General features: G+C 38.9%; 1 protein-coding gene across 6 annotated transcripts in view; it reads left to right on the plus strand.

The window, feature by feature from the left end:
• LHPP (phospholysine phosphohistidine inorganic pyrophosphate phosphatase) overlaps positions 1-27,617 on the plus strand; it is a 171,368-nt gene that overhangs the window by 122,537 nt on the left and 21,214 nt on the right. Inside the window, exon 7 of one of the 6 annotated variants that reach the window (XM_063307315.1) lies at positions 24,231-24,307. The exons of 1 other annotated variant lie outside the window; for it this stretch is intronic. In XM_063307315.1, the coding sequence (XP_063163385.1) occupies positions 24,231-24,307 (77 nt within the window). Of the gene's footprint in view, positions 1-11,964; positions 12,088-24,230; positions 24,308-27,617 lie in introns of all 6 variants that reach the window. 4 more of the 6 variants (XM_063307320.1, XM_063307318.1, XM_063307321.1 and 1 more) reach the window with 4 other exon arrangements.

Genomic DNA, 27,617 nt, shown 5'->3' on the forward strand with positions numbered 1-27,617 from the left:
TATATATCTTCCTGATGACAAGATGGAGAGTTCAAAATACGTATTCTATTCAGTTTTTAATTTCTGCTTCTTTTATTTCCTTTTCTGAGATGTCCTTCTGATCCTTTTAATGCAAAAGTAGAGAATAAATTCCCCATTTGCCTATGGCTGCTAATTATGTTCACTCTTGCCTCCCCATATTGGTATGGATCAAGCAAAATTGTAAACTGTACTCAACTGAATGCAGTGTGTGAATTGGGTTCCCATTTGCATGAAGCAGTGTAATTAAAATTATGTTTTAATTGCAATCTTGTTGTAAACCGCCCAGAGTCCCCTTTTTGGGAGAGATGGGCAGTGATAGAAATCTGAAAAATAAATAAACAAACAAACGAACTTTGTTCAGTTTTAAATCAGATATGAATAGAGACTTTTTTCCATCTTCTCTCCATGCTTACATGTTTATAAAACCTGAGTAAGGTTTAAGTCTTTATTTGCATGTGGCTCTTGTGAACTTGCCTTCCTAAGTATATTCCTCAAAACATCATAGGTTTAAAAGTGGTTAGTCTTGTAACTGCTGTTCTGTTTCAGAGCCTGCCTTCAGCCATCCTCCAGTGCACCAGTAAATCCAAACTTCTGTGCTATGGGGTTTCATTGCAGGGTGTTTCCTGACTGTGTTGTGCTCTTCGTCTTTGCTACAAGACCTATTTACTTCATAACCTCATTAACCTCTGTATCAAACAGCTAGGCCAACGGAAGAGATTAACGAAAAGTTGGCTAGAGATCCATCAGATTGTATTCCTCATATAAGTAAGGATGCTGTTTTACCACTGTGCAAACTCGTTTTTCTGTATGTTCAAGCATAATTCCTGTGTTGCTTGAAGTTTTCTCTTCTCTTCTTTTTGTTCTCTCAGTAAATGCATTCCTGAGGAAAAGCTTTTGCTTTTTTTTCCTAAGAAAATTAGGCAGCAAAACCATGTTGAAAACATCTTTTCTTACATTTAAAGCAGCCATTGCTGTATGATAGTAATTTATATTAATTTAATGTGAACAATGTTTTATATTCCATTTAGTTAGCAATTAAAATCTATACCATGCAATTCAATAACATTGCAATACAGTATATGAGTCCACTGGGGTTGGACAGCCAATACATTTAAATTCATTATCATCATCATCTGAAAAATATTTGTAAAACACATTAACCTATATATAGGGTTTTAAAGCTGGTGTTTAATATTCCATCAAACTTTATCACAATCAAGAAGGGCTCTGCCTGATTTAAATGATTAGCACTACTGTAATTTTGCTCCCTGCCGTTATCCAGTACTTCAGAGTTACTATTCAGTGAAGCAACAGTTGTTATACTATTTTTAATTTATTTGAAGATGTATCTCAGAAGCGTCCTATGCATGTTTTCCTGATACACATTGAAGAAGAGTTGATGCTAGCAAAAAGAAATTCTGGCAAGAAGTTAAACTTCTGAAAAAGGATACTGCACCAGTGTGCAAAGGTATAGCTTCCATCTTCAGCACCATCCAAGCCTTTACATGTTCTTCTTGGGTGTGTCATGTTCATCGTTCCAATGGTCTGGGTACATCGTAACGTTTCGCATGTCAATTTCCTGATCCGTGTCTGTCATTTGCTGGGAGGGGAATTTCAGCCGTGCCGGGCTGTAATCTCCTTACGGTTACTGAGGAATGTATGTTTGGGTTATTGCATGTGTTCAAGGTTACGTTCCCAGGCCGATGTGCAACGGTTACCAACACCTGGGAGGGGGTGGTTGCTATGGTGGGGCGAGGGGCGGGATCGGGTTTGAAGCGAGGGTTTTTAGTTTGTATTTGGCGCGCTTTTGGTCATTCTCAGCTTTCTTTGTATTTGCACACTATTCTTTCAATAAATCAGTTTTCATTAAGAACCTGCTTGTGAGGCTGAGTATGTCAGAATAGGCAATCATTACAGGGTGCTTTAGTTTTATCCAAAAGCTGGAGAAGGTTCTATGATTTTTCTGAGAACAACCAGCTAAGTATGCATTAAGCTTCACCATAGTAGCCGAGGAAGGGAAAGTACAAAGGTTACAGAAAACAAAACATTAATTTTCTTGATCAGCTGTGTTGGAAGCAAAGTGCAGCTTATTTATAACCATGGCATTCTGTTCATAAATCAAGTCTTTTCTCCAGCCATACTGTTAATGAGAACTATTAAATGTTTTCATGTTGTATTCATCATTGCCATCCGATTTCCTTGTTTTCCTTTTTGCTTTAAAAAAAAAACCACTCCTGATGGTGCTTTTTTGTGGAAGTTTTTGTATGGAGAAGAAGGCAAAAAAGCAGTTTTAAAGGTTTGCAAACCTTTAGTGTAACTTTGTGGTACAGGGAAAAGCAGTTTATAAATTAGTCAGACTTTTTTTTCTTCACGTTGCCATAAAACTGTCCCTGGATGGGTCAAACCTGAAAACTCTTGAGGCTAATTTAATAATATATTAATAAGCAAAGGCAAGGGGGGGGAGGTACCATGGAAACCAATTGATAGCAAGTGGCAGAGCTTATTTTGGTAAAGCCAGAGCAACTCCTTGCCAACCACACAGTTGTAACCTTGCTCTGATTTAGATGTTGCAACCTGATCTCCTGTTTGCTTCTGGTTTTGAAAGGGTTTTTAAGTTTGCCCTCAAAAGGTATAAATACTGTACTAGTTGTATGTGAAATAAGTGATATTCCTGCAGGATGAGGGGAAGAAGTTGATTCAGATATATTTACCTGTTAAAACTGTTGCCCCTCTTTGATCTAGGTTTCAGTGACTGACATCAATTCTTCAAACACGCTAAACCTGCCCAGTGAGCACATACTTGTTAATCCAGCAGAGTGACAGCATATCAGAAATGCCTTTTCTCTTTTTGAACGTGTCCATCATCTATGGTCACCACTTGTGCTCCGCCTCACTGTTGAAGAGGGTGGTTGTCTTTTGGCAAGACCTGGGTGGGTGGCAGCAGAAAAGAAGGTCGCAGGGATCATTTGGGAGCCAAATAAGAAAGAGCGTTTTGATGATTCTGAATGGCGCTAAATGTAAATGGATCAAGAGGAAGTCTGTTAGAGTGGGCATTTTTATGGGGCAAAACAGATCGGAATACACTGTTTTTGGATAGAATATTTATGCCATGAATTGATGTCCCTAAGATCTAAAAACAGTTTGGTCTAGTGGTTAAGGTGCTGGGCTAGAAACCAGGAGTCTGTGAGTTCTAGTCCCGCCTTAGGCGTGAAAGCCGGCTGAGTGACCTTGGGCCAGTCACTCTCTCTCAGCTCAGCCCAGCCCACCTCACAGGGTTGTTGTGGGGAAAAGAGGAAGAGGAAGGCACATTAGGTATGTTCGACATCTTGAGCTATTTATAAAATAATAAAGGCGGGATAAAAAAATCTAAAAAAAAGCAACCCCCCCAAAAAACCTTAAGAAGTGGAACTATTTTAAAATACCCTTAATGCGGTATCCTGTTTGGAGTTAGCATATTTGCACAAGCTTTTGGGAATTCTTCAGTGGAACTTCCTGCGGGGTTCAGGGTATCACTGGAAGGAGTCAGTGGTGATGGTGGGTGTGCAGCAGTAGCAGCACAGCTTAATGAGTTTGGGGGTTGATACTTTCTCCCCCAAAATGTAGTGTTTGGAGCATTTGGAATAAAAAACAAATACACAGCAGGGGCCAGGGAACTGTGCAAATGTACAGTATAAGACACTTCCAGGGATCCTCCTCAACTCACTTAAGCTTCCATGTCCTTGTCAGGCAATAATCTTTAAAAAAGAGAACTCCCACAGTCATTGCTATGTATTTAAGCTTTTGTGCCCATGAGAGCTAGAGACATTTTGATGTTCAGGCCATAAGCTACGCTTTACACTGCTGTACATATTTTCAAATGTATATAAATACACAGTTCATACTGCTGCCATGTTTGTGCTGGCCAGGGCAACTAAATTCAGTATTTTCATCTGGTCCCTTAGGTGAAACCGAACTTAATTCCTCCTAGTTTTGTTATTTGAGTGATATCCATTGTCCAATTAAGGTATTATCCTTCTGCCCTAACTAACTGCTTCTGTAGCGCTGAACTGTGGCTCACTCTTCCTAGATATGTTAATACTCATCTCTCTTCTGTTTCAGCTGGGCTTTCCAGTATCCATGTCTTTTATTCTGCAGTTTTTGACCTGACCGGCAGTACTCAACACTCGAGCTTCAGTTGTGTCACTCCATGGCAGGTTACATGCACAATAGATAATAGTGCCATATATACACAATTCTGTGTATTGCTTAGAGTAGAATCCATGTGGTATATGCACCCATGCTTCATATGCTGCTTGGAATCGGTCCATCTATTCAAGAGATCAGCTCATTCTTCAAGGAAGAATATAATGATTTATCCAGTCTATGCATTCTATGCAGCAACATTTGACAGGGAAAAATCATTTAGCAATGGAATAGCCCTAGGAAAGCTACAGTTTGGTTTTCTGCCAGATTTCCAAAAAGAAAGAAAGAAAGAAAAAGTTACAGTCAATTGCTGCCCAGCTCCCAACATGTAATACCCCTTTGTCAAGGGGTGCATTGAAATCCAGGGGCTGCTGGTTGATTTATGTGAGAAGGTTTTCAAAAAAGCAGTAATGAAGCCCTTTTTAAAATAATGCCCAGAAGCTTGCCACTTTTTTTTTTCTTTTCTTTTTTCTTTTTTTTTGCAACTGCTGATCAGAAGTGCTGGATTCAGGGATTGTAAAGATTGTATGTTTCCTCTTTCTCTGCCAGTGTTTTTTTTTTTAATAATAACAATTACTTATTTGTAGTGTGTCTGTAGAGAGCACTAAAATGCTACCATTTCACATTATTTTATTTTTATGATCCAGACCATGCCAGTATTTCATTCCACTGGGTCTAGAAACCAGGAGACTGGGAGTTCTAGTCCCGCCTTAGGCATGAAAGCCAGCTGGGTGACCTTGGGCCAGTCACTCTCTCTCAGCCCAAGAGCCAATCAGGCATAGTAGGAGAGTTCTAGTCCCGCCTTAGGCATGAAAGCCGGCTGGGTGGCCTTGGGCCAGTCACTCCCTCTCAGCCCAACTCACCTCACAGGGTTGTTGCTGTGGGGAAATAGGAGGAGGAAGGAGTATTAGGCATGTTTGCCGCCTTGAGTTATTTATCAAAATAATAAAGGCAGGATAGTGAATACATAAATAAATGTGCCAATTCATATGAGGCCAAATTCTGCCCTCTATTTATTCTGGCTTTTCTTACAGTTCTGTTGCATTTACTTCTTTGGGGTTACTACAATTGAATCTAAACTGAAAATATTGTATTGCTGTAGCTGTCACAGGCTTGCAAACCTCCTTGTATGTGCCAACTCTTCTTGCCTATGCAGCTGTTCTGAATGAATTCATTATTTCCAGCCTTTCAGATCATGGTTACTTTATGATATCCCCAGTTTGAGGCTGTCTATGAGTCCACTCAAATCATCATTTGATTTCATGTTCCAAAGCCAAGGATTTTCAATGAAGGCATTTTAATCATGGAAAATAAGGACAACAGTCAGTGGAAGTTCGTGTTTAAAATCCTAAGGAAGTTCCCGCAGAAGCATTTAAGCCTTTGGGAAGAGATGATTTGATTAAAGCTCTTGGAGAAAGTAATTATAATTTATTTATTTAGTGAATCTAAGGACTTGTGCATTGCATTTTTCCATATAAGGAAAGCATTTTCCATCAGTACTATTCTGTGATACTGACAGTAGTAATTTGTAGCATACAAAAACATGTTCCATGGATTGGGAATCAGACATAAGCAGGAATTATATACAACATAGGCTTTCATGTATATTCATGTATAATATGTTTTGAGATCCTAACCATACCATTCTTAACTATGTTAGGCCAATCTAGTCAATAGGACATTCAACAAGCAGCTCTTTTCCAGTTGTGGGTTGTGTCATGTTCACCGTTTCAGTGTGCTTGGTACATCGTAACGTTTCGCATGTCATTAGCCTGATATGTGTTTGATCTCAGAAGGGAGGAAGATTCCTCTTCGGGGAGTTCTTATCTGTTGGCTGCTGGGTTGGAATATATTTGGGTTATCTCATGTATTCAAGGTTGTTTTCCCAGGATGTGCGGAAAACGGTTACTAGCACCTGGGAGGGGGGTGGTTGCTATGGCTGGTAGGGGGGAGGGATTACGTTTGGAGCCGAGGGTTTTTAGTTTGTATTTGGCGTGCTTTTAGTCATTCTCAGCTTTCTCTGTAACTGTCATAATTTCCCTATTAAACCAGATTTCATTTAAGTAACCTCTTGTGAGTCTGAGTGTTTGGGATAGACCACCATTACAGGTTGCTTCTTGCTCCTATTTTCAATCGACACGAAATAAACAGTCCAAAGAAAGTTGTTGGATATAGATACTATAATGTCTAAGAGTAAAGATAGCATGATGGTGGAGCCATTATGCAGGCAATTACAGGGGAACAGGGATTGGAAATTTGAAGCCACCCCCCTCTTTCAGTCCTTCAACTTCAACTTCAACTCTGGAGACAAGATGTCAAATTTTGAAGCCTTAGCTGCAGGCTGCTGTTGCTAGACACCAGATCTGTCTGTAATAAATACATATTATCCATGACCTAGTCTTGAAAGCGAGGGCAGATCTGACATGTCAGAGTAAGGTATCTTCAATGCAGATGATGCATGATTTGCATATCTCTGCCCCTAACCAGAATATGTGATATATTTGCTTATTTGTTTTATATACTAGTGTAATCTACATGGACTCCCAGCTGTTTGTAATAATACAACAATAAAACACATTAACATCTAAAAATGCCATAATGCAAAAAAAAAAAAAAAGATGGTGCCAACTTCTCCCAGACATACTCCAGAAAAGTTCTGTTTTTACTCACTTCTGGAAGGCCAATTAGGGTGGGTGCTAGTTTGGGGGCTGCAACAACGTCTGAGCCCCTACCATCTTGGCATCTCAAGAATGGAGGATCATTAAGAGATTTTGCCAGGGAGCATGCACTGAGTAGTCTATTCCATGTAGAGATGGTGGTCCTAAAAGTACCTAGGAGCGAAGTCATATACAGCTTTAAAGATTAAATAATGCAATGAAAGTCTTGAGCTAGTGTCTGAAGGCAACATACAAACTTTGTAAATAAATATACTCTAAATGTACTCAGAAATTGTTTTTAATTGTTTAATATAATAGACAAATTGCATCCTAAATAGCCTCTCTCTCAACAGCTGGCTTTGGGCTGTTAATGCACTTACCATTTTTTTCCCAGTTTAGTTTTGGGCAAAGGAATGCATATAGGAGCTTCTGTTTTGGGAAAAACAAAACAAAACAAAAATAGAATAAAGCAGCCATCCAATTTATTATTGCTGTCATAGATTTATCAGGGAGTTAGTTTTCCTTCATATTTTTCTACAAAGCTGCCTTAGAGATCTCACTGAAAGTTTCTTGTGGCAAAGCAGTGCTGGATCTTTTTGTTGCATTTTAGTGATATCACTTAATTAGTTACCATCATTATCAAGGCAAAAATGCTATATTAGGAGACAGTTGACTTAGAGAAAAAGCAAGTTGAGAACTAAGGCTCAGGCAGCTTAAAGGGGAGAAAGTGTGAGCTAGCAAGAGGAAATGGAACATTTCAGAGAAAACATGAAGGTGTTGATAGAAACGCCAGGGCTGGTGTGTTTGTAAGACCAATCCTGGAACTATTTACCACCTCAGTCAGCTTTATCCTGTTGAACACAGTACTGTATAACAGAAAAAGAAAGCCTATAATTTTATTTTTGTGGTCCTAGGCACCCCTAAATTGATTTTTTTTTCCTAAACCTGAACTTAGTTTAAAATGGCCTTCAGAATTACTGTGCCATTGAAGTTTAGAGTTGTCAGCATTTCCACTCAACCCCCTAATTTTCAGGTCAGTGGTTTAACCAAACTATGTGGTTTGGATAGAAATGTAAATGATAGAAGACCAGCTGCAGGTTTCATGCTTGAGTTCTCTTAAACAATTAATGCCTTATATAATTCTTATTTCTTAATACTGCATTTTAAACATTTTTTTTCAAAATGGATGTTTTCAGGCCTTCTCAAAGATACTGAAATGGCATTACCTGAAAATGAGTGTTTTCTATAAGCCACATAACAAAAGAAGCCCAAGCTCCTTGAAGAGTATTGTCTACTTGAGCCCAAGGTACATTAGAAGAGCTTATACAAATTGGGGCAGGATGGGGGATAATAGTAAAGTATGCTATCCCCTCTCTCCACAATAAGCCAGACTGCCAATTAAATCTTCTCTCATACTACCAATGTGAGGCATCAGTGATGCCTCCATGAGTTTAAGAGCAGAATTCCTGATGCATAGTTGGATGGGATCCTATATAACCACGGAAGTCAGAATTTACAATTACCCAAGCCTACTAACAACATATAAACCCTAAAACAAAACAAAACAAGGAAGCAAAGGGAAACAAATCTTTTAAATAAAAGCTAGCACCTGAACATCATGGGCCACTTAGATTTTTACATATAACTGTTAACATTCAAGAGCAGGGCAAAAAGTGATGTCTCAAGCTTGAATACTTCCTCCCCCTTATGATATCCTTGGTTATCATGCTGCAACCCTATTATGGTCCACCAATGAGACTTTCCTCAAGACCTCACTTGCCATCCCACTCCCATATAGTTTATTTATTTAATCAAATCTCAAGACCACCTGACTCTACAATGGCTCTGAGTGGCTTGTAGATTAAAAATGCATGGAAAAAATACAGAACTGACCAGTAGAGCAAGACACCAACTATAAACCATCCACAACAGAAGTGGATACCACAATTACCCTGTTTCCAAAGCTTGGGAGAACAGCCAGTCTTCAGCTGTTTCCAAAACACCAAAACAAGAAAATGGTAAGATCTACACAAATCTCCAGGGGAACATTCCAGAGAGCAGGTGCTGCTGCAACAGAGTAGGCATATTCTGTTGCAGCAAATGACATTGCTTAATTGGCAGGACCTGGAGCGCAACCTCCACGTTAGACTGTATTGGGCATGCAGAGACAACTGAAGATCCCTCAGATAGCCAGGCCGTAAGCCATGAATGGCTTTAAAGGTGATAACCAGCACCTTAAATTGAACCCAGAAGACAACTGGTACCAGTGCAGCTCATGAAGCTGCAGGGTCACATGCATATAATGCAGCACCCCATCACTGCCCTCACCACTGCATAGTGGACCAGGTAGGTCATCTTCAAGCGTAGCCCCAGGTACAGTGCATTACAGTTGTGAGGTGATCAGGGCATGAGTGACTGTCTGAAGGGCCTCCCAGTCCAGGACAGGGTGCAACTGGTGCATCAAATGTACTTTTGCAAAGGCCCTCTTAACTACAACTTCCACCTGCTCTTTGGGCGGGAGCTGAGAGTCCAAGAGCATCCCCAGATTGTGCCCAAGTCTTGAATGGGGAAATGCAATCCCACTGAGAGTCAGTGATGGAATATCTCCAGATGTGGAGGCCCATATTGACACAGCCACTCGGTCTTGTCAGGATTGAGCCTGAATGTGTTCCTCCCCATCCAGATCCACATAGCCTCCAGGGTTACGACTTCAACCGCATCACTCAGCTGGCCTGCGGTTGAGATGTTTCCTTAACTGTGATACTGATCTTAAATTTGGGAAGTTTTCATCAAAGCTGCCTCCTTAAACTTTCTCCTCAATCATCTCCCTTATCTTTGTCACAGCTTGCTTTCAATCTATTATTTACACCCTGCATCTAGTTCTCTTTCCCCTTAGCTTCCCAATTCTTGTGACATCATCATCTTATTCTGCCTTCTACCCATGAGAACAATGTCACATTTAAAACCAGCCAAATTAACCACTTTCACTTCTCTTTCTAAATAAGATTGCAAATGTGCTGTTGCTTGAATCTTTGAGCATTCTACCTCATTAATGCAGCTTACCAAGTATCAGAGGCTTATATCTGCATTTTACAATTTTAGTTTTATCTCAGTTAAAATATTGACAGCTTCTTTTCTGAAAGATGACCTGGGTCCAACAGCTATATAAGAAGCATACATCCAGTAAATTCAATTGTCATCATTATTGCAGCCTTACACTTGGAAAATCTTCATTTGGTCAAGTAACAGTATTTAGTTAAGATTTTTTTTTAAATGCACTTTTCATAGTGAGTTAGAAAGGAACACAGGCAAGAAAAAAAATAACATGTAACAAAGCTAGATCAAAAACATTTTTCAGTTATGCTGTTTCCTGTTTATTTTTTGATATTCGTATTGGATCAATAAACTGGAACCGTTGTCGAAAGACAGTGCTTAATTTCATGGACCCACACAGTATGTTAAGGCAGTTTGTCAAGAGAAGCCAATTTTTTCAAAACCCACAGCATTAAATTGTGGATCATGGTGACTGCACTGATACTATCTTTGACAAGGCCCCTCATCAGTGACCCTCCATTAATGAGCAATTATATTGGCATCAAAAGAACTGCCCTTTAACAAATTAACTGTTGGTTAAAAGATTAAACAAAATAATACAGGAACAAATAATACAGGAAATAGTCGGTAGTGGGGTTCTCTATATATACTGAGTTCTACTTTTTCTTTAAAATGTATTAATGAACTAGAAATGAAATGAGAGGACTATAAGAACTATAAATTCTTCTATAAGAGGGAAGAATTTACAGAACTTTGAATTGGATAACTCACTCTTCCAGTTAGCTTTGAAGCAGACCATGGAGACCTTCAGAAGGTTCTTATAATTCTTTAGGAATGAATAACAAAATGCATTGGTAAGTAGGACATTACGTACTGTACATTAACTAGAACTGAATCCTCCCATGTCTGTATGCCAGAAATGGGCACAGTTTTAAGTCTAGAAGGGCCTCTTTTTGTGCTGTGCATCATAGTAGCCAGTTGAAGAGATGAAGTAAAACTAGGATAGTATATAACTAAAGCTGTTAAGTGAATAAAGGCCAGCTGTTTAGAAATGGGGCTGTGGTAGCATGTTGGTTATTAATTGGGGAAGTGGGAATCATTTATTTTTTAAAGAAGGGTTACAATTGGGTTTTCCAGGTGATCTTACACCTGCAGTTGTAGACTACAACTATTCAATCAGTCCACTTCCTGCTTCTGGTCTTGTGGAAGGAGAAGCAGGGATTGCCTAGCATGAGCAATCGGGCAGATCTGATCCTGCATGTCAACCTTTTCTTTTAAGAGAGTCTATATCATTGCTACTAATAATTGTTTCTGTTTTGTTTAATTTTGTCTGAAAATTCCTGATTAGCTTACTTTGCTTTGGTGGTGTTGTTCATGCATCTGCAACACACATCAGTAAAGGTCAGGACAAGAATACAAAGACATGGAAGGAAGTGGACAGCTTGCAAATGTCAGGCTGGGGCACTGACTTTGTTTGATTTATTCACAATGACCTGCCTTGCTTGAATGACCAGGTTAATTGCAACCCCAATATATTATTCTCCACATCATCCAAGCAGCCCCCATGATATGCAGCCTTTTTGTGACTGAGGAGAAAAACAAACGGGATGGGAATTGGCAAGGGCTCCTTCGCTTGACGGGGAGAAAAATTTGATATGAAACAGTCAACTGTTGGTTTGTACATTTCACAGCAAGTCCACAGTTTTCCTTAGACTTACATAAAATATGTGCTTTGCAAACTTCGACCTCCTTGCTCAATTTGTAAAGCATTCTATAGGCATTGTTCCCATTTGCTGATTGTTTACTTTTGTAATTTCTGTGTTTTGAAAATAAGGAATGAATCTTGTGTTTTTCCACTGCCAGTAGTGGTAGATTGACCTGTGCTACTTAAAACCATACATGGAATGAATGGTTTGAATATGACTCCATACCAAAAAATTAAATAACTAAAAACCCTTCACATAGAAAATGCTAAGTCAGGCACAGTTGTTTTAGCCTAGTCTTCTTCCTGATAAACTAATAAACTAGTCTACATGAGAATATTTTTTAGAACTGAAAATTGTGTGAATTCCTACCTGCAGTCCAAAATGATACAAACAAGGCACAGATGCAAACTATTACTCAGTACGTGGAGGAAAATAATATTGGAGTGAAGATGCAGATGCAGATTCAGGTCAGTGTTTGATTTATTGTCAAATTGGAAAGGAATATTAATATCAAAACTAATGTAGTATAGTGGCTAAGGTGGAAGAATGAATTGAATCTCTATTTATGTGATGACTGTGTTACTGAATCTACCATTAAGTTCGATTCATACATGATTTTAGTAGAAATCTCTTTAATGGAAAGTAGCACACAGAACAGTGAAAAAGTTGTGAATGAAAGTTCCCGCTTTTTCCCCAAGTTAAATGACCCAATGAGTACAAGCCCCCTCCCTCTCTCAGGCATGCAGCCCCCCTCTTCATGCCAGTCAGCTCAACTCCACGCAGATGTCTCCAACAGCTCAGTAGCTTGACCTTGGATACCAGAGATAGTCCAAACAAGATGTTTTCACACTCCTGGCATGTTCCCCCTCCCAACTCTACTGACCCCCAAGTCCCAACACGTGTCAAATCCATTCATGCATGCGAGTCCAATCAGATGTTCTGGGAACGTTTGATCAGGGAGCATGACATTTAGCCCTGAGACAGAGGGCTAAACAACAGAGGATGCTATACAGCTATTAAACACTCTGTGCTTTTCTTATTGTTCATAGCTACTGGTCCACAATCTGGGACATGCCAGAAGTTGGGGCTGGGCTTAGTTTTCTGCTGCAAACCACTTCCTCTTGGCTGCTGTCTCCTTACCTGCACCTCAGTGCTATGCATTGCAAACAGTATTTCCAGAAGGAAGCATAAGTCAATTAAGATACAATTTTATTGGAAAAAGAAGTGGGACCCAGATCTGTGTTCCACGTGGAGTTTTGTATCAGATGTCTGAAGGACCCTGAACCTTCTCTCTCTTTGCTTAGTTTACCTCACAGGGTTTTTATGAAGATAAGTGAGAAAGTCAGGGTATTAATCATATTTAAGAAGAATGATATTACTGAAAACAATGTAGTGTAAAGGTAAATTTGAGGGCATATCAAGAAAATAATATTTCTTGTTTACAATGAATGATTGTTGGGATTGGGGTTCAGTAGTTACAGAGTTTTCTCTAGTTATGGGAGGTTTGAGTAGATTTGCAGATATATGGTCTCCAGAGACAGCTGTGTAAATCACAAGGGGGTGATTTACTTGGCTGATAACCCAAGATAGAAAAGACTAGTTCATAGGTTACTTTAATATAGCACAGTTACAGATGAAAGCAAGTCCAGGATGTAAATGTTTCACTTTTTAGGAGTGGCTGGTAAATCATCCCAGGATTTGGGGGAAATGTGAGCAAGCTTTAATCATGTTAAGTTATTAAGACTTGGGTTATATAGCATTTTATACCATGGTTTGCTTAGTTAAACCAAACCACACACTGGGCCAAAATTTAAAAAAACTACATTATGGCTTAGTATGTTGTATGAAGCAACTCTGAAGTTAAGAATGGGTTTGTTCAGAAGTGTTGTTGTTGTTTATTCGTTTAGTCGCTTCCGACTCTTCGTGACTTCATGGACCAGCCCACGCCAGAGCTTCCTGTTGGTCGTCAACACCCCCAGCTCCCCCAGGGACGAGTCCGTCACCTCTAGAATATCATCCATCCATCTTGCCCTTGGTCGGCCCCTCTTCCTTTTGCCTTCCACTCTCCCTAGTATCAGCATCTTCTCCAGGGTGTCCTGTCTTCTCATTAAGTGGCCAAAGTATTTCAGTTTTGCCTTTAATATCATTCCCTCAAGTGAGCAGTCTGGCTTTATTTCCTGGAGGATGGACTGGTTGGATCTTCTTGCAGTCCAAGGCACTCTCAGAATTTTCCTCCAACACCACAGTTCAAAAGCATCTATCTTCCTTCTCTCAGCCTTCCTTATGGTCCAGCTCTCGCAGCCATATGTTACTACAGGGAACACCATTGCTTTAACTATGCGGGCCTTTGTTGTCAGTGTGATGTCTCTGCTCTTAACTATTTTATCGAGATTTGTCATTGCTCTTCTCCCAAGGATTAAGCGTCTTCTGATTTCCTGACTGCAGTCAGCATCTGCAGTAATCTTTGCACCTAGGAATACAAAGTCTTTCACTGCTTCTACATTTTCTCCCTCTATTTGCCAGTTATCAATCAAGCTGGTTGCCATAATCTTGGTTTTTTTGAGGTTTAGCTGCAAGCCAGCTTTTGCACTTTCTTCTTTCACCTTCATCATAAGGCTCCTCAGTTCCTCTTTGCTTTCAGCCATCAAAGTGGTATCATCTGCATATCTGAGATTGTTAATGTTTCTTCCAGAGATTTTAACTCCAGCCTTGGATTCCTCAAGCCCAGCATGTCGCATGATGTGTTCTGCGTACAAGTTGAATAGGTAGGGTGAGAGTAGACAGCCCTGCCGTACTCCTTTCCCAATCTTAAACCAGTCCATTGTTCCGTGGTCTGTTCTTACTGTTGTACTTGGTCGTTATACAGATTCTTCAGGAGGCATACAAGATGACTTGGTATCCCCATACCACTAAGAACTTGCCACAATTTGTTATGGTCCACACAGTCAAAGGCTTTAGAATAGTCAATAAAACAGAAATAGATGTTTTTCTGAAACTCCCTGGCTTTTTCCATTATCCAGCAGATATTGGCAATTTGGTCCCTAGTTCCTCTGCCTTTTCTAAACCCAGGTTGTACATCTGGCAATTCTCGCTCCATGAATTGCTGAAGTCTACCTTGCAGGATCTTGAGCATTACCTTACTGGCATGTGAAATGAGTGCCACTGTTCGATAGTTTGAACATTCTTTAGTGTTCCCCTTTTTTGTTATGGGGATATAAGTTGATTTTTTCCAATCTGATGGCCATTCTTGTGTTTTCCAAATTTGCTGGCATATAGCATGCATTACCTTGACAGCATCATCTTGCAAGATTTTGAACAGTTCAGCTGGGATGCCGTCGTCTCCTGCTGCCTTGTTATTAGCAATGCTTCTTAAGGCCCACTCAACCTCACTCTTCAGGATGTCTGGCTCTAGCTCACTGACCACACCGTCAAAGCTATCCCCGATATTGTTATCCTTCCTATACAGGTCTTCTGTATATTCTTGCCACCTTTTCTTGATCTCTTCTTCTTCTGTTAGGTCCTTGCCATCTTTGTTTTTGATCATACCCATTTTTGCCTGGAATTTACCTCCAATGTTTCTAATTTTCTGGAAGAGGTCTCTTGTCCTTCCTATTCTATTGTCTTCTTCCACTTCCGCGCATTGCTTGTTTAAAAATAATTCCTTATCTCTTCTGGCTAACCTCTGGAATTTTGCATTTAATTGGACATATCTCCCCCTATCACTGTTGCCTTTTGCTTTCCTTCTTTCTTGGGCTACTTCTAGTGTCTCAGCAGACAGCCATTTTGCCTTCTTGGTTTTCTCTTTCTTTGGGATGTATTTTGTTGCCACCTCCTGAACAACGGTGCCAACTTCTGTCCATAGTTCTTCCGGGACCCTATCTACTAAGTCCAGTCCCTTAAATCTATTCTTCACCTCCACTGCATATTCCTTAGGAATATTAGTGAGCTCATATCTAGCTGATCTGTGGGTCTTCCCTAATCTCTTTAGTCTGATCCTAAATTGTGCAAGAAGAAGTTCGTGATCTGAACTACAGTCAGCTCCAGGCCTTGTTTTTACCGACTGTACAGATGTCCGCCACCTTTGGCTGCAAAGGATGTAATCAATCTGATTTCGGTGTTGTCCATCTGGTGAAGTCCATGTATAAAGCCGTCTCTTAGGTTGTTGGAAGAGAGTGTTTGTTATGCAGAGTGAGTTGTCTTGGCAAAATTCTATCAGCCTATGTCTTGCTTCATTTTGTTCTCCCAGGCCATACTTACCTGTAATTCGAGGTTCAGAAGTGTAGACTGCATATTTTTCCCAAGAAAAGACAGGGCTGGTTTAAGACTGGAAGACAGATGTATTCATGCCCCCAGTTGATCTGAAGCACCTCTTTGTCTTCAAATCCAAAGCACTGCCCAACCCTATAAATTAATTCTACTCTGTGCAGCTTTGAAAGGATACATTGTTTTTATTGCTTGAATATGACTTCCCCAAATTTGTCGCATGCTTGATAATGTATCAAATATAATACCTCAATTTTTTATTTGCTGTTATGGAAAAGCAAAAAGACCATTGATTAAAACTTAGAATAAGCAAGTTAAATTTATTGATGGTTGGTTTCTTTTTATAAAGTTTGCAAAATTATCATTGAAGTAGAGTAGGGTTGGAACACATCCATCCACTCAGATTTTCTCTGAAAGCTAAAAGAAAAAAATCCTGAGTTATACTTACTTTGAATTTTTTTCCTGGCACAGTGACAGTTCTTAGTCCATAATTCAGAAAATTCCATGAATAGTTCAGAGGTGTGAAGATTTTCATCTTCTTAAAGCTTTAGGAAATTAGAAGATATTCTGTATTTAGGCCTGGGAAAGTTTTCAGAGGTATGGATGTAAACATGCCTTCTTTCAGTTATGTGTAATTTATCCTCTCCAACTTTTTGTGAAAGCCAGACACCAAAATCTACAACTGAAGATAACCAGGTGGGGAAAACAGGTGTTTAATTCTTTTGCTTCAGGCCCTTCTCCTCTTCAAAAATTTTCTCTCAAAATGGTTTCCAGAAGTTTTCCCTTACAGAGACTAGAGCAGTGCAGGTTATTTTATTTTGAGGGAGAAATAAGTAAATCAGTGAATAATGACTGAAAGAAAAAGGATGTTCTCTCTTCCAGTACTGTTTTTAAATGAAAATCACTGAAATAGAGAATGGGGGTAGGAAAGGAATAATGTGCACAGTGTGTAATGTGTAGTTTGCTGTAGAGGAATTAAACATGGATGAAGTCCAGTGAGCTAAGACATTATAGAAGTCCATCTTCTATGTGGCTACTTTTTCTGGTGCTGCTGCTGCTGCTGCTAAATCTGTATGGGCCCCAAGATGTGTGTGGTCTGTTTGTTTGGATGCTGAAACAATATTAGGTTGTACAACAGAGAGATCAGTCTTTTCTTGACACAAAGCTTTCTCTAACTTTACTAGATTTTACCTCTAACTTCACTAGGCTTGATACAGGCTTCCTTAGAAGTCATCCATGATTATGTCCTCCACAGATCTTTTAGAGTTGATTGCATAAAAACAGGGCTAGCCCATCCAACTCTGTAATTTGTAAAGGATAAGAGCAGACAATTGCTTCAAGCTTGCTTAACAGGGAAATGAAAAGTTTTTACAAAGAATGTCCTGGTGGAGGATCTGAAAGTTATCTTGAGATTTTTAGAATTAGAAAGTTTTAAGTATGTGTATAGAACATATTCATTAATCCATTTCCTGTTACTTTGGTCTGGTCAGCATAATTCCTAAATTGCTCTTTTAAAATGGTTGCTTGTTTTCTTAAGCCAAATCTTCTTTATTATCTAAGCTTTTGTATCTTTAATCTTTCCAGGGCTACAGAACTGTATTTTTTTACTATTATTATTTGCTATGAATATTCTGCTCTTTGAAACAGTTTCCACATGACCCAGGGTGGATATAATGACAGAGTGTTTCAGTTTACTCTGTGCTTCACTGATAGAATCAGAATAAGGTCACACCCTCTCCCCTCCTCTCCCCTCCCCATTTTCCTCCTTAGTTACTCCTATGCGTTTTGCCTCCTCCCTTCCTCAGTTCTTACATTCTGATTTAAGTCTAACGCACTTAGTTGTTGCATCCAAAACAAAGATCTGTGGTTTAATGTTAGTTTACTAGCTAGGAACTTGAACCATATTATAAGCCACATTAAATAATGATGAAGCAGGAAAGTGAGCATTCAGTCCCAGCATACTAGCAAATCAGGAATTGAGCATATGAACCAGCCCCATAGGTTATACTGGAAGAATAATTTGACATTTTCACTGTGGAATGAAAGTGTGCAGGCATAGGTGTCTATTGTTTGTATTACAAGAAAGAGCAGGGCAATGTCAGATCCAGCCATCCTTCCCCATTATATTGAGTCCAGTGGATCAAACCTTTATAGCTGGCTGAATCAACAAAGATTTCTGCTACTATTTGTTTTCCCTGCTCCTGAATACAGTGCAGCAAAGAGAGATGGTAACTTTTCAGGACATAATGGCCTGAGAAATATTGTCTTTCTGAAAGGAGACGATAGCCTTACTAGGCAGACCACCAAGCCCTCAAGAATGCTTTATGTAGCAATGAGGGTATTTCGAAGGGCCTAAAAACAATTTTGAGAAAGACTTCTTTTTCTTGCTGTCCAACACTATCCCTCTGCAAAGAGAATATTTGTAGCTCAGGGTTGAACTGTGGAGTTCTTGGTGTTCTCTGAGCCTTGTTGTCTTCTTGCAGACGTTTCATTGCCAGGCAACATCTTCAGTGCAAAGATGGAGTGGGCCTTGTTCTCTGTTTATATACCGTGGGTTGTCCTGCTTGTGTTGGTGGAGGTGTTGTTCTCTCCTTGATTGGGCTGTTGTTTGCTGCTTAGTTGATTGAGTGAGTTAATAGTTAATAGTTCCTTGATTAAGGTATAATGTACTGTTTGGTTGTTGATCTGGTGTTGATCCTAGTGTTAATCTTTGCATATCTGGGTGCTGATGGCTGGTGAGGAGATGTTCTGGTCTTTTGGCTTTTCTATTGTCTCTTTTGAATGGTATGTAAATGTTGTTTACCTCTATGTGTCTGTTGATGGCTGCTTTGTCTGAGTGCCAGGCTTCCAGGAATTCTCTAGTGTTTTTGGATTTGGCTTGGTTTAGGATGCTCACAGTTTCCCAGTTGAAAGTATGGTTAAGTCTGTCCATGAGTTGTGAGATTAAGGAGTTTTCATTGTGTCTTCTGACTGCTAGTTGGTGTTCGTGGATGCACTCAGCTAGTCTTCTGACTGTCTGTGCTACATAGTGGCTGTTACAGTCCCTACACTGTATGTTGTAGAAAACTCCTGTTTTTTCTTCTTGGGCTACTGGGTCTTTTGGGTTATTTAGGATGTTTTGAAGGGTTTTGGTCAGTTTGTATGCTGTGGTGATGCCATGTGGTTGTAACACAAACTGACAAAAGCCCTTCAAAACATCTCATAATCACAGCTCAAACGAGTCAGTTTTCCTCCTGTCCAATTTTTTTCATGGTCCAACTTTCTCAACCATAGGTAGCTATGGGAAACACGATAGTGTGGACTAATCTGCATTTAGTTACCAAGCTGACATCCTTGCTTTTCCATACTCGATCCATGTTCATCATTGCTGTGCGACCCAGTGCGATTTGACGTAATACATTATATTGTAATATATGTTACATATTATAATATATATATTGTATATTATATATAAGTATATAAATATTTATTTATTTTGTTTATTTTCTTTCCCACCTTTATTATTTTTATAAATAACTCAAGATGGCAAACATACCTAATACAAATACTCCTCCTATTTTCCCCACAACAACAACCCTGTGAGGTGAGTTGGGCTGAGAGAGAGTGACTGGCCCAAGGTCACCCAGCCAGTTTTCATGCCTAAGGTGGGACTAGAACTCTCAGTCTCCTGGTTTCTAGCCTGTTGCCTTCACCACTAGATACATTATATATTTTAATATTGTAGTGTACTATATAGAGCCATCCAAAACTATTACTTTAATTCTAATTATCTCAAGCATGCTTGGTGTTTCTCTTCTTTTTAATCTTATTTGTCACTCGGGTTTTTGGTTCAGTTTATTTTCCAACATGCTGTGTACATAGTGAACACTGCAGTTTCCACATGTGTCTTACTAATCATCATGGCTAAGGCTGCAGGTCAGGCTAAGCAAGTAGACACTTAACTGATCTTCTGAAGTTTTCGGAATTCTAGATACGTAACAGAGCTGTGGATGGCAAAATTTATGTTCCTTGTTACACCATGAAGCCTCCAAGTAGACTAGAAAAATGAATGTATTACTAATGTATTATTAACTTCACTGATGGATTTATCAAGAAATTGTATTGCATAACTTCTTGTAATCTATCTTTTTAAAGCCTTACATTCAAGTGCTGAGCTGGGGAAAAAAAGGGTTCTGAAAAGAAAACTCTCTTGTTCTGTACACCAGAGGGTTGCTTAAAATATATATTTGTATTTATTTGGGATTTGCCTTCATTACAAGACATTATGAGAAAGGTGAAAGCTTAAATGAACATAGGCATTAGCATGTTGGTCTGTGTTTGCTATTCATTTGTATAGAATTTAGCCACAGCTGAGATTATTATTCTGATTCAGTTAAGCACTTGAGTTCATTAGGTGCAAATGTGAAGTATCAGCACCCTTTATGTAGATAAAGTTCTTTAGCATACGGCATTTCCTCACCAAAAATGTTTCTTTTTCTGTGTTCTTGTTTCACCCAACCTTGCAACCATAACAGAAGGAGACATATCCATGAAGACACCAGACGTGGAGCTCAACTTAAAGACTTTTTTCTTATAGGCATATATATGAGCATGAGACTGAAATTATTTTGAGGTCCCTTAATAACGTATGAAAATAAGCATTGATGTCCTAACAGCCAGGAACCACACTGAGACAAGGAATAGGTCTCTAGTGTTTTATTACTGCTACATTAGACAGAAAATCCTAACAAACTGAAGAAGCGTGGGAAAAACCCAGACAGATAAACCCCAAAAGTCAAGGTGGGTCTGATCTGTGTCTCTTTGACTGGCTGCTTAACTCCTCAGTACTACGCATGCGTTTTCCCCCCTGGATAGGGGCCCCTCCTGCTCACCATCAGTACTCATGACAATTGAGACCGATTGTAAAATTGTAAGCTTGTCTGCTTAATCTATCATTTCCGTATCAGGTCTTTTCATTCTGGATATGCTATATGTAAACAGATAATGGTATGTGGCTTTTTTGACACTCACCCAAAATAATACACATGCACTCACAAAGACAGTGCATATTTCTTAATTTTATTCAGGCCAGTTCTCTCACATTACAGCAGAAGTATCCCAGATATTCAACCTGTATGTCAAATTGTTGGGCATGCAGTTCATCTTACATCTGTTCTTTCAGGACTTTAAAATAGAGACATACAGTAGTCTTTAGAAGCATTGAGGCCAGCATATTTATGCTGATTAAATCCTGCCTATTCAAAATTAAGGAAGAACTCAAGGAGTTCAGCAATGACAAAAGCAAACATCAGTTAAATATGAACAAAAATCAGCTAAGTATAATAAAACAAAAAAAGCAAATAATTAAATGAAAAATCAGTTACAATGCCATATGAAAATGGTTTGGGTAAAATAGGCAACTTTTTCAGGAACTGAATGCCATTGGATGGTCTTGCATGAAGGTACGCCTCTCCTATTGTCCAAAATCTATCAAGGTTTTGAGAATATACAAGGATAGCTGATAACTCCGAGCTCCCCATACATGGTGATATAGCAGAATTAGGAATAAACAGATTGCAATCAAGCATCTACCTATGGCTATTGCCAGGGAATTGGCTATAAAAATTTTTCATCTCCTCAATTCCTGGAGGCAATCTTAGCAAAAAGCCTGCCCCCAGCATTGTCAACGCCTACCCTGTATTAAAAGGAAGCCTCCTGCTTTTGATCAACCATGCAGAATATGGTCAGCTATCAAGAGAGTGTGCACTGGTCATGGCAGGTGTGCAGATTCCCTGTATAAATGGGGTAAGATACCATCTTCCAAGGTGTGAGTGTGGGGCTGACCAGTAAACTGTTAAACACATAATACAAGAATGTATAACTAGAGCCTATGATGGGAACTTGGCTGATTTCCTGATGCAACTGATGCTGCAAAAGACTATATTTGTAATCTTAATGTTTGTTTTTAGTTTTAAATTTTATATACGTTTTTATATTCCCATTTTTAGAATATATTTGTAATATGTATGATGTGCTGCCATACAATAAATAAATAAAAATAAATCTCAAGGTCATCATATCTCAGAAAATTTCAGTGTCCTCACCTCTGAGATATTTCCATTTGCAGCTTGAAACTTAGAAAATTTTGGAATTCTTGTCTAAAGATCTTTGAGAGCAATGGCCAACATTTTTATTTATGGAGTAAATTTATCTCCATTATCCTTCGGTAAAAATCTCCCAATGTTCCAGGTTGCTTAGTGCTGCAGTGAGGCAACAGTGAAGTTCTTAAGGCATATGTAATTGCAAATAAATCCTCCTTTATGAGTAGCAGGCACAGCTGAGGTAGGCATTGATATACTTGAAAACGGTTCATTGTTCGTGTAGTAACCTATGGTATCCAAAACTGACTGGTGTCTAAGTAATCAGAAGTACTTTTGTCTATTCAGGATTATATTTGTTAGGCTAGTTCCAATTCCAAATAGTGAACAAGGTTTTATTGATTTATTCATTCATTCATTCAATTTACATGGCTGCCCGTCTAACCACAATTAAAAAGAAAAACAGCACACACATACCCCAAAAAGTACAAAATGAATACTGTAGATAATTGGCAGCCAAGATTTTAAAAAACATCCATACAGATACAATACAAATTTTTCAACAAAACTAATTCCCAGGCTCCAATAGACACTCTGACCCCCAAGCCTGGGAACACAGCCATGTCTTCAAGGCCTTGCAAAAGACCAAGAGGGTTAGGGCCCATGTGATCTCCAGGGGGATGAAATTCCACAGGGCACACAGAGCAACAGAGAAGGCTTTCTTCCTGGGTTTTAAGTTGAGGAAAGGAGACACCATGTATCTCAGGCACATTTGGTGTTAGAATGGCTTTTGGAAATTTTAATTCTGCACTATTTGTTGTTGCTTTACTTTTCCATTTGTTACTGCACTTGAACCATTGGTATAGTGGAACTTGCATGCCAACAGGTTTAGCTAATGATTACAAACCCAGTTTATAAGAATTTGAGCAATACCTTTTCCTATTAATTTTATAATTAATTTATGATTGTATGGGTAGTGTCTGCCCTTGATTACATGTTAATATAGAAAAGAAACTTATCTTTGTGTCAAGATTTCAGAGTGGTATTCCATGAAGGGAGTGATAACCTCCCAATACTGGGCCTCTTACCCTGGCTGGTATCAGACAGAATAGATGACAAGACCCTAAGCCCTTATCTGCCAATGGCAGTTATATCAGGCCAAAATGGATGAACAAGTTTGCCTTGGCTGCATCCCAGTTCTTTAATGGCCCCAAAACTGTCCTTTTACGGCAGCCTCTATTGACTTCAAGTAGCTGTAGTGAAACAATTAGTTTTTCAAAGTCTTATCAATGTTGCCCAAAATTATATTCAACCTACAACTCCTCCATCTTTACATCAACTAGTTAGGAGTTCTAAACCACGGTTCAATAAAGAATGTGCCTTGGTTAAAACCCAGGTAATGCAGGCATATAAGAGGGCACATTTAGCCAATAATCTCTACTCCCATGAAATCCTTCATGAGCACAAAAGGAGATATAAGAAGTTATTAAAGAAAAAAAAGAACAAATATGCCCAGAAATCCTGGGCAGAGAGTCAGTAGACTGTAACGAACAACATAGGTTATTTTGGCTTCTAATAGCAAAAACTAAAGTTAACACAAAGCCAGAAAACAATATTAAATTCAATCCCCCTTGACATCTGGTACAGGCATTTTCAAAGTGTATTTTCACCCACTCAGGATTATATCTCAAACATAGAGAACCCTATTCCAGAATGGGTACCAGTAACTCATGCAGAAATACAAAAAATTACCACAACAAAAAAAATAATAAAGCTCCTGGTGCGGATTTAATTCCTCCAGAATTCTTAAAGATAAATCCATTATCCACTCTTCACCACTATAAATTCCTCCATGATAATCCCTAAAACTGGCTGAATTTGATTACTCTCCCAATTTATAAGAAAGGAGACAGATGAGATCCTGCCAACTACTGTCCAATTAGTCTTCTTTCTCTAATGAGTAAACTCTGCTAGATTTCTCTGCCACGAATTACAGGACTGGATGTATTCCGAGAACATTATAGCACCAGAATAGGCAGGTTTTATGGACAGACATTCAACAATAAATCAGTGCCTAATTTTACATCATTTGGCAGGAAAATACTATAACTTTTCAAGTGGAACTCTTTTTGTTGCCTTTATTGAGTTAAAAGTGGCTTTTTTGCACCAAATTGGGCTACATAGAGGTCTTAAGGAACTTTCGAGTTACTGTGCTAGAGAATACCTCAAAATAAACTACCAAAAAAACAAAAGTTTTGGCTTTTTTCCAGAAGACCCTCTGATAATCCATCAAGATGGACAGTTAATGGCAGACCCATTGAGCAGGTGAAATCATTTAAAGGCCTGGGTATTCACTTTCAATCTTCTATATGCTGGGTTCATCAAATAAGACAGTTAGCTATGAAAGCTCAAAAAGCATCTCTAGTAATCAACAAATTTGCTAGTTGGTGGGGGAACAACTTTGTCCCCACAGCAATCAAATTATTCAGGGCCAAAGTCCTTGGGATGATGCTGTATGGATCTCAGATATGTACTTGCAAAAACTTCTCAATCCTTGAACAAACACAAACAAACCTCTTAAAATCAATAGCATGTATTCCTTATTTGACTTCTAATGCCATCACCAGATTAGAGCTCGGTTGCATCTCATCTGAGGCCAGGGCAGGATTATATCGGCTAAGATTCTGGGCAAAACAAATTATTAGGGAACCTCATTGTTACATCTCATTCCATATGATATACATCAGTCTACTCTGAAAAAACAAATAGACCAAGATCTGAGACAGTGTAGACTGTCAATACCAGTCCTATTTGCTTTAGGCCTAGAAAAAACCTTGGTAGAACTTAAGCAGAGCGTACAGGACTTAGACATCCAGGCTGACAGAGCCAAACTTTACCATATCCCTTATGGACGGATTGCTCTCTCCCCTTGGACGCTCCCCAATTACTTCTATAAGATTCTGTATGCCCCACATCAAAGGCTCTTCTCCCTAGCCCATGTAGATGCTCTCCCTACTAGGGTGACAGCTGGTCAATATGCCAAACTTCTATATGAAGATCAAGTATGTATTTCCTCAAACATAGAAGTTGAGTCTGTTTCACATGTCCTTTTAAAGTGCCCATTGTACTCTCGCTGGTGATCAGAGCTAATAACCCCCTCTTGAGCCTAATAGACTGAGGAGATTGAGGTATGACCAATACTGGGTGTTTCCAAGGCAGTAGCAAAATTTTTATTTATAGCCTTAGCTTGTAGAAATCGTTTGGTGCCTCCAATGAATTGCTAATTTTATAGGGTTTCTTCCTCATATGTATGTATGTATGTATGTGTCCTAACAACCAGGAAACACACTGAGACAAGGAACTGGTCTCTAATATTTATTGCTAGTACTTAACAGGAATCCTAACAAACTGAAGAAGCGTGGGAAAACCCAGACATATAACCCCCAAGGGTTAAGGCGGTCCCGATCTGTGTCTCTTTGAATGGTTGAACAATTCATCAGTGCTACACATGCGCTTGACAGTCTGGATGGGAGCCCCCTGCTCGCCATCCTTACTCATGACAGTATGTATGTATTGTTACATATGTATGTATTAATGGTGTGATGTATTTTAAATTTTGTGACTTGGTCTTGGACCTTAAATAAATAAATAAATAGTTGGATCCCTCGTGCTGTATTTTGAGCCTTAGATATTTTTCTCCTTTGACCTTATTTTGACTGAACTGCTTTCCTATATAGTATTTTTTTCTTCTGATGATTGGTGAACAATCAATATTAAAGTATTAGAAGTATGTAGAACTGGGTTTCTTGAAGTAGGTGTTGAACACAGGCTTGAGTATGCTAAGTTTCATCCTTGTAATAAAAAAAACAATGGAAAATGGTATTGGAAATATCAGAGTCAGAAAAATGTGGAAAGATGTTTTACTGACCTATCATTCTCACTCTTCAGCAAGAGGAATTTTCTGTGTCAGTGCAGCTCTATAATTAGCTTGCCAGAGCTGTGTCATCTTCCAGCTACAGGAATAGAATCAGATTTCATTTTTACATCTTATATTTTACTGAAAGGTCATAAAGTAACTAGAGATAGATTGCATGATAAGCCAACTTGTTTCTGTTTCTTTGAAGCTGTGGTATAATTAGCTCTACATAAATGCCTGGTTTTGTAGACTTTTCCTACAAAGGAATAGATATACAGTACATAATTGTATTTCTATTCCACGCATAAAGGACACATGCAGACTTTTCCTTTTTTGTTTGCTAGGCTGCCCCTTTCAGTCAGTGGAGAGAGACATCAATGTCTTCAGCCTTGGTGGGCAGGTTGAACCTACCCTTCTCAATGGCCATTAGAGTCCCTGTGTTATCAGCAAATCATTATATTGGAAGCATGGAAGTAATGTTTTGTTTATAGAAGTGTTATGTCCAATCCATGCAACTCTAAAGAAAAACCTACCTGTTTAAGAGATTTAATTTTCTGAGGCTGCTATCTTACACACATTTACCTGGGCATGAGTTGTCTTTAATACTGCTGCAGATAAACTGCCTTTTTTACACTACAAAAGTCAAGAGAATTAGCATCTGTATCTAAAAGCCAAAAGAAAAAAAATAAGGTAAGATTTTTGGGAAATACTTTTCACTTCTAGGAATAGGGATTGATGGCTTCATCTTTATTTATTATTGTCTCACCTCCTATTCCTTTTAAAAGACAGAGGGCCTCAGGAAGTTCAAAGGAGATCATATGCTGAAAAGATATGACATTGTTCAGTTTTAAGAAATAAAGGGGTCATATTGTGTAGATCCTGTGTTCCACTGCATTGCACTTTCTGCAAAGGAATGCAGTAATAATGGAATTTTTATTTGGGGCAGATTAAATGACATTTTGGTAGGACAGTGTATTGAGCTCTCCTGTACACGGTGCCTGATGTGTAAGGAATGTATTAGTATCCTTTATGATTATTAACATATTTAATATATAAACTTGTAATCTGCATGGCCCAAAGTTGTTAGAAGCCAAAATACTGGATTCCAGTCTTCCAGGCAGCTTGAGAAAGAACAAAAAGTGAATATCTCAAATATAGTGAGTTAATAAATATACTCTGTATTACCTATAAATTCTCTAGGTGAATTTCAGGTTGATGTTTGCTTATATTGATACTTGGAAGCCTGTCTCCTTCTCTGAAGAGATTTCCTGTCGTGATGATAACTAACTACCATGATATAGAACTGGTCAGTTGGGGGAGAGATGGAGAGGAACCAACAATGTAGTTCATGGGTAATAAAACCAAGTGACAGGGATATTGACCCAAACTGTAACAATTCAGCAGCAAGCTATTTTCACAATATATTGGTGGAAGGGAGTACAATGGCAATAGTTATTGTTTCATGGGAGTAAGAGGTCTCATTTTATTGAAAACAGCTGTGCAACACACACGAAGAACAATTTTGCTTAGTGCATATACATGACATAGGCAAGCCCTCTGGTTAGGGTTTCCAGTCAACTTTGTGTGGAAAGCCATTTATTTCCACCAATAATGATAACTTCACATCCCTAAGCCTACAGTCATTTCCATTCATTTCCATATGATAATTTATCATCAACTTATTCTCCACATTTCTCTCTTCCCTTTATCTCAAATGCAGAGTGGCTTACATTATTAGCCT

The sequence above is a fragment of the Candoia aspera genome, chromosome 6 (assembly GCF_035149785.1).
Source record: "Candoia aspera isolate rCanAsp1 chromosome 6, rCanAsp1.hap2, whole genome shotgun sequence".
Taxonomy (NCBI): domain Eukaryota; kingdom Metazoa; phylum Chordata; class Lepidosauria; order Squamata; family Boidae; genus Candoia; species Candoia aspera.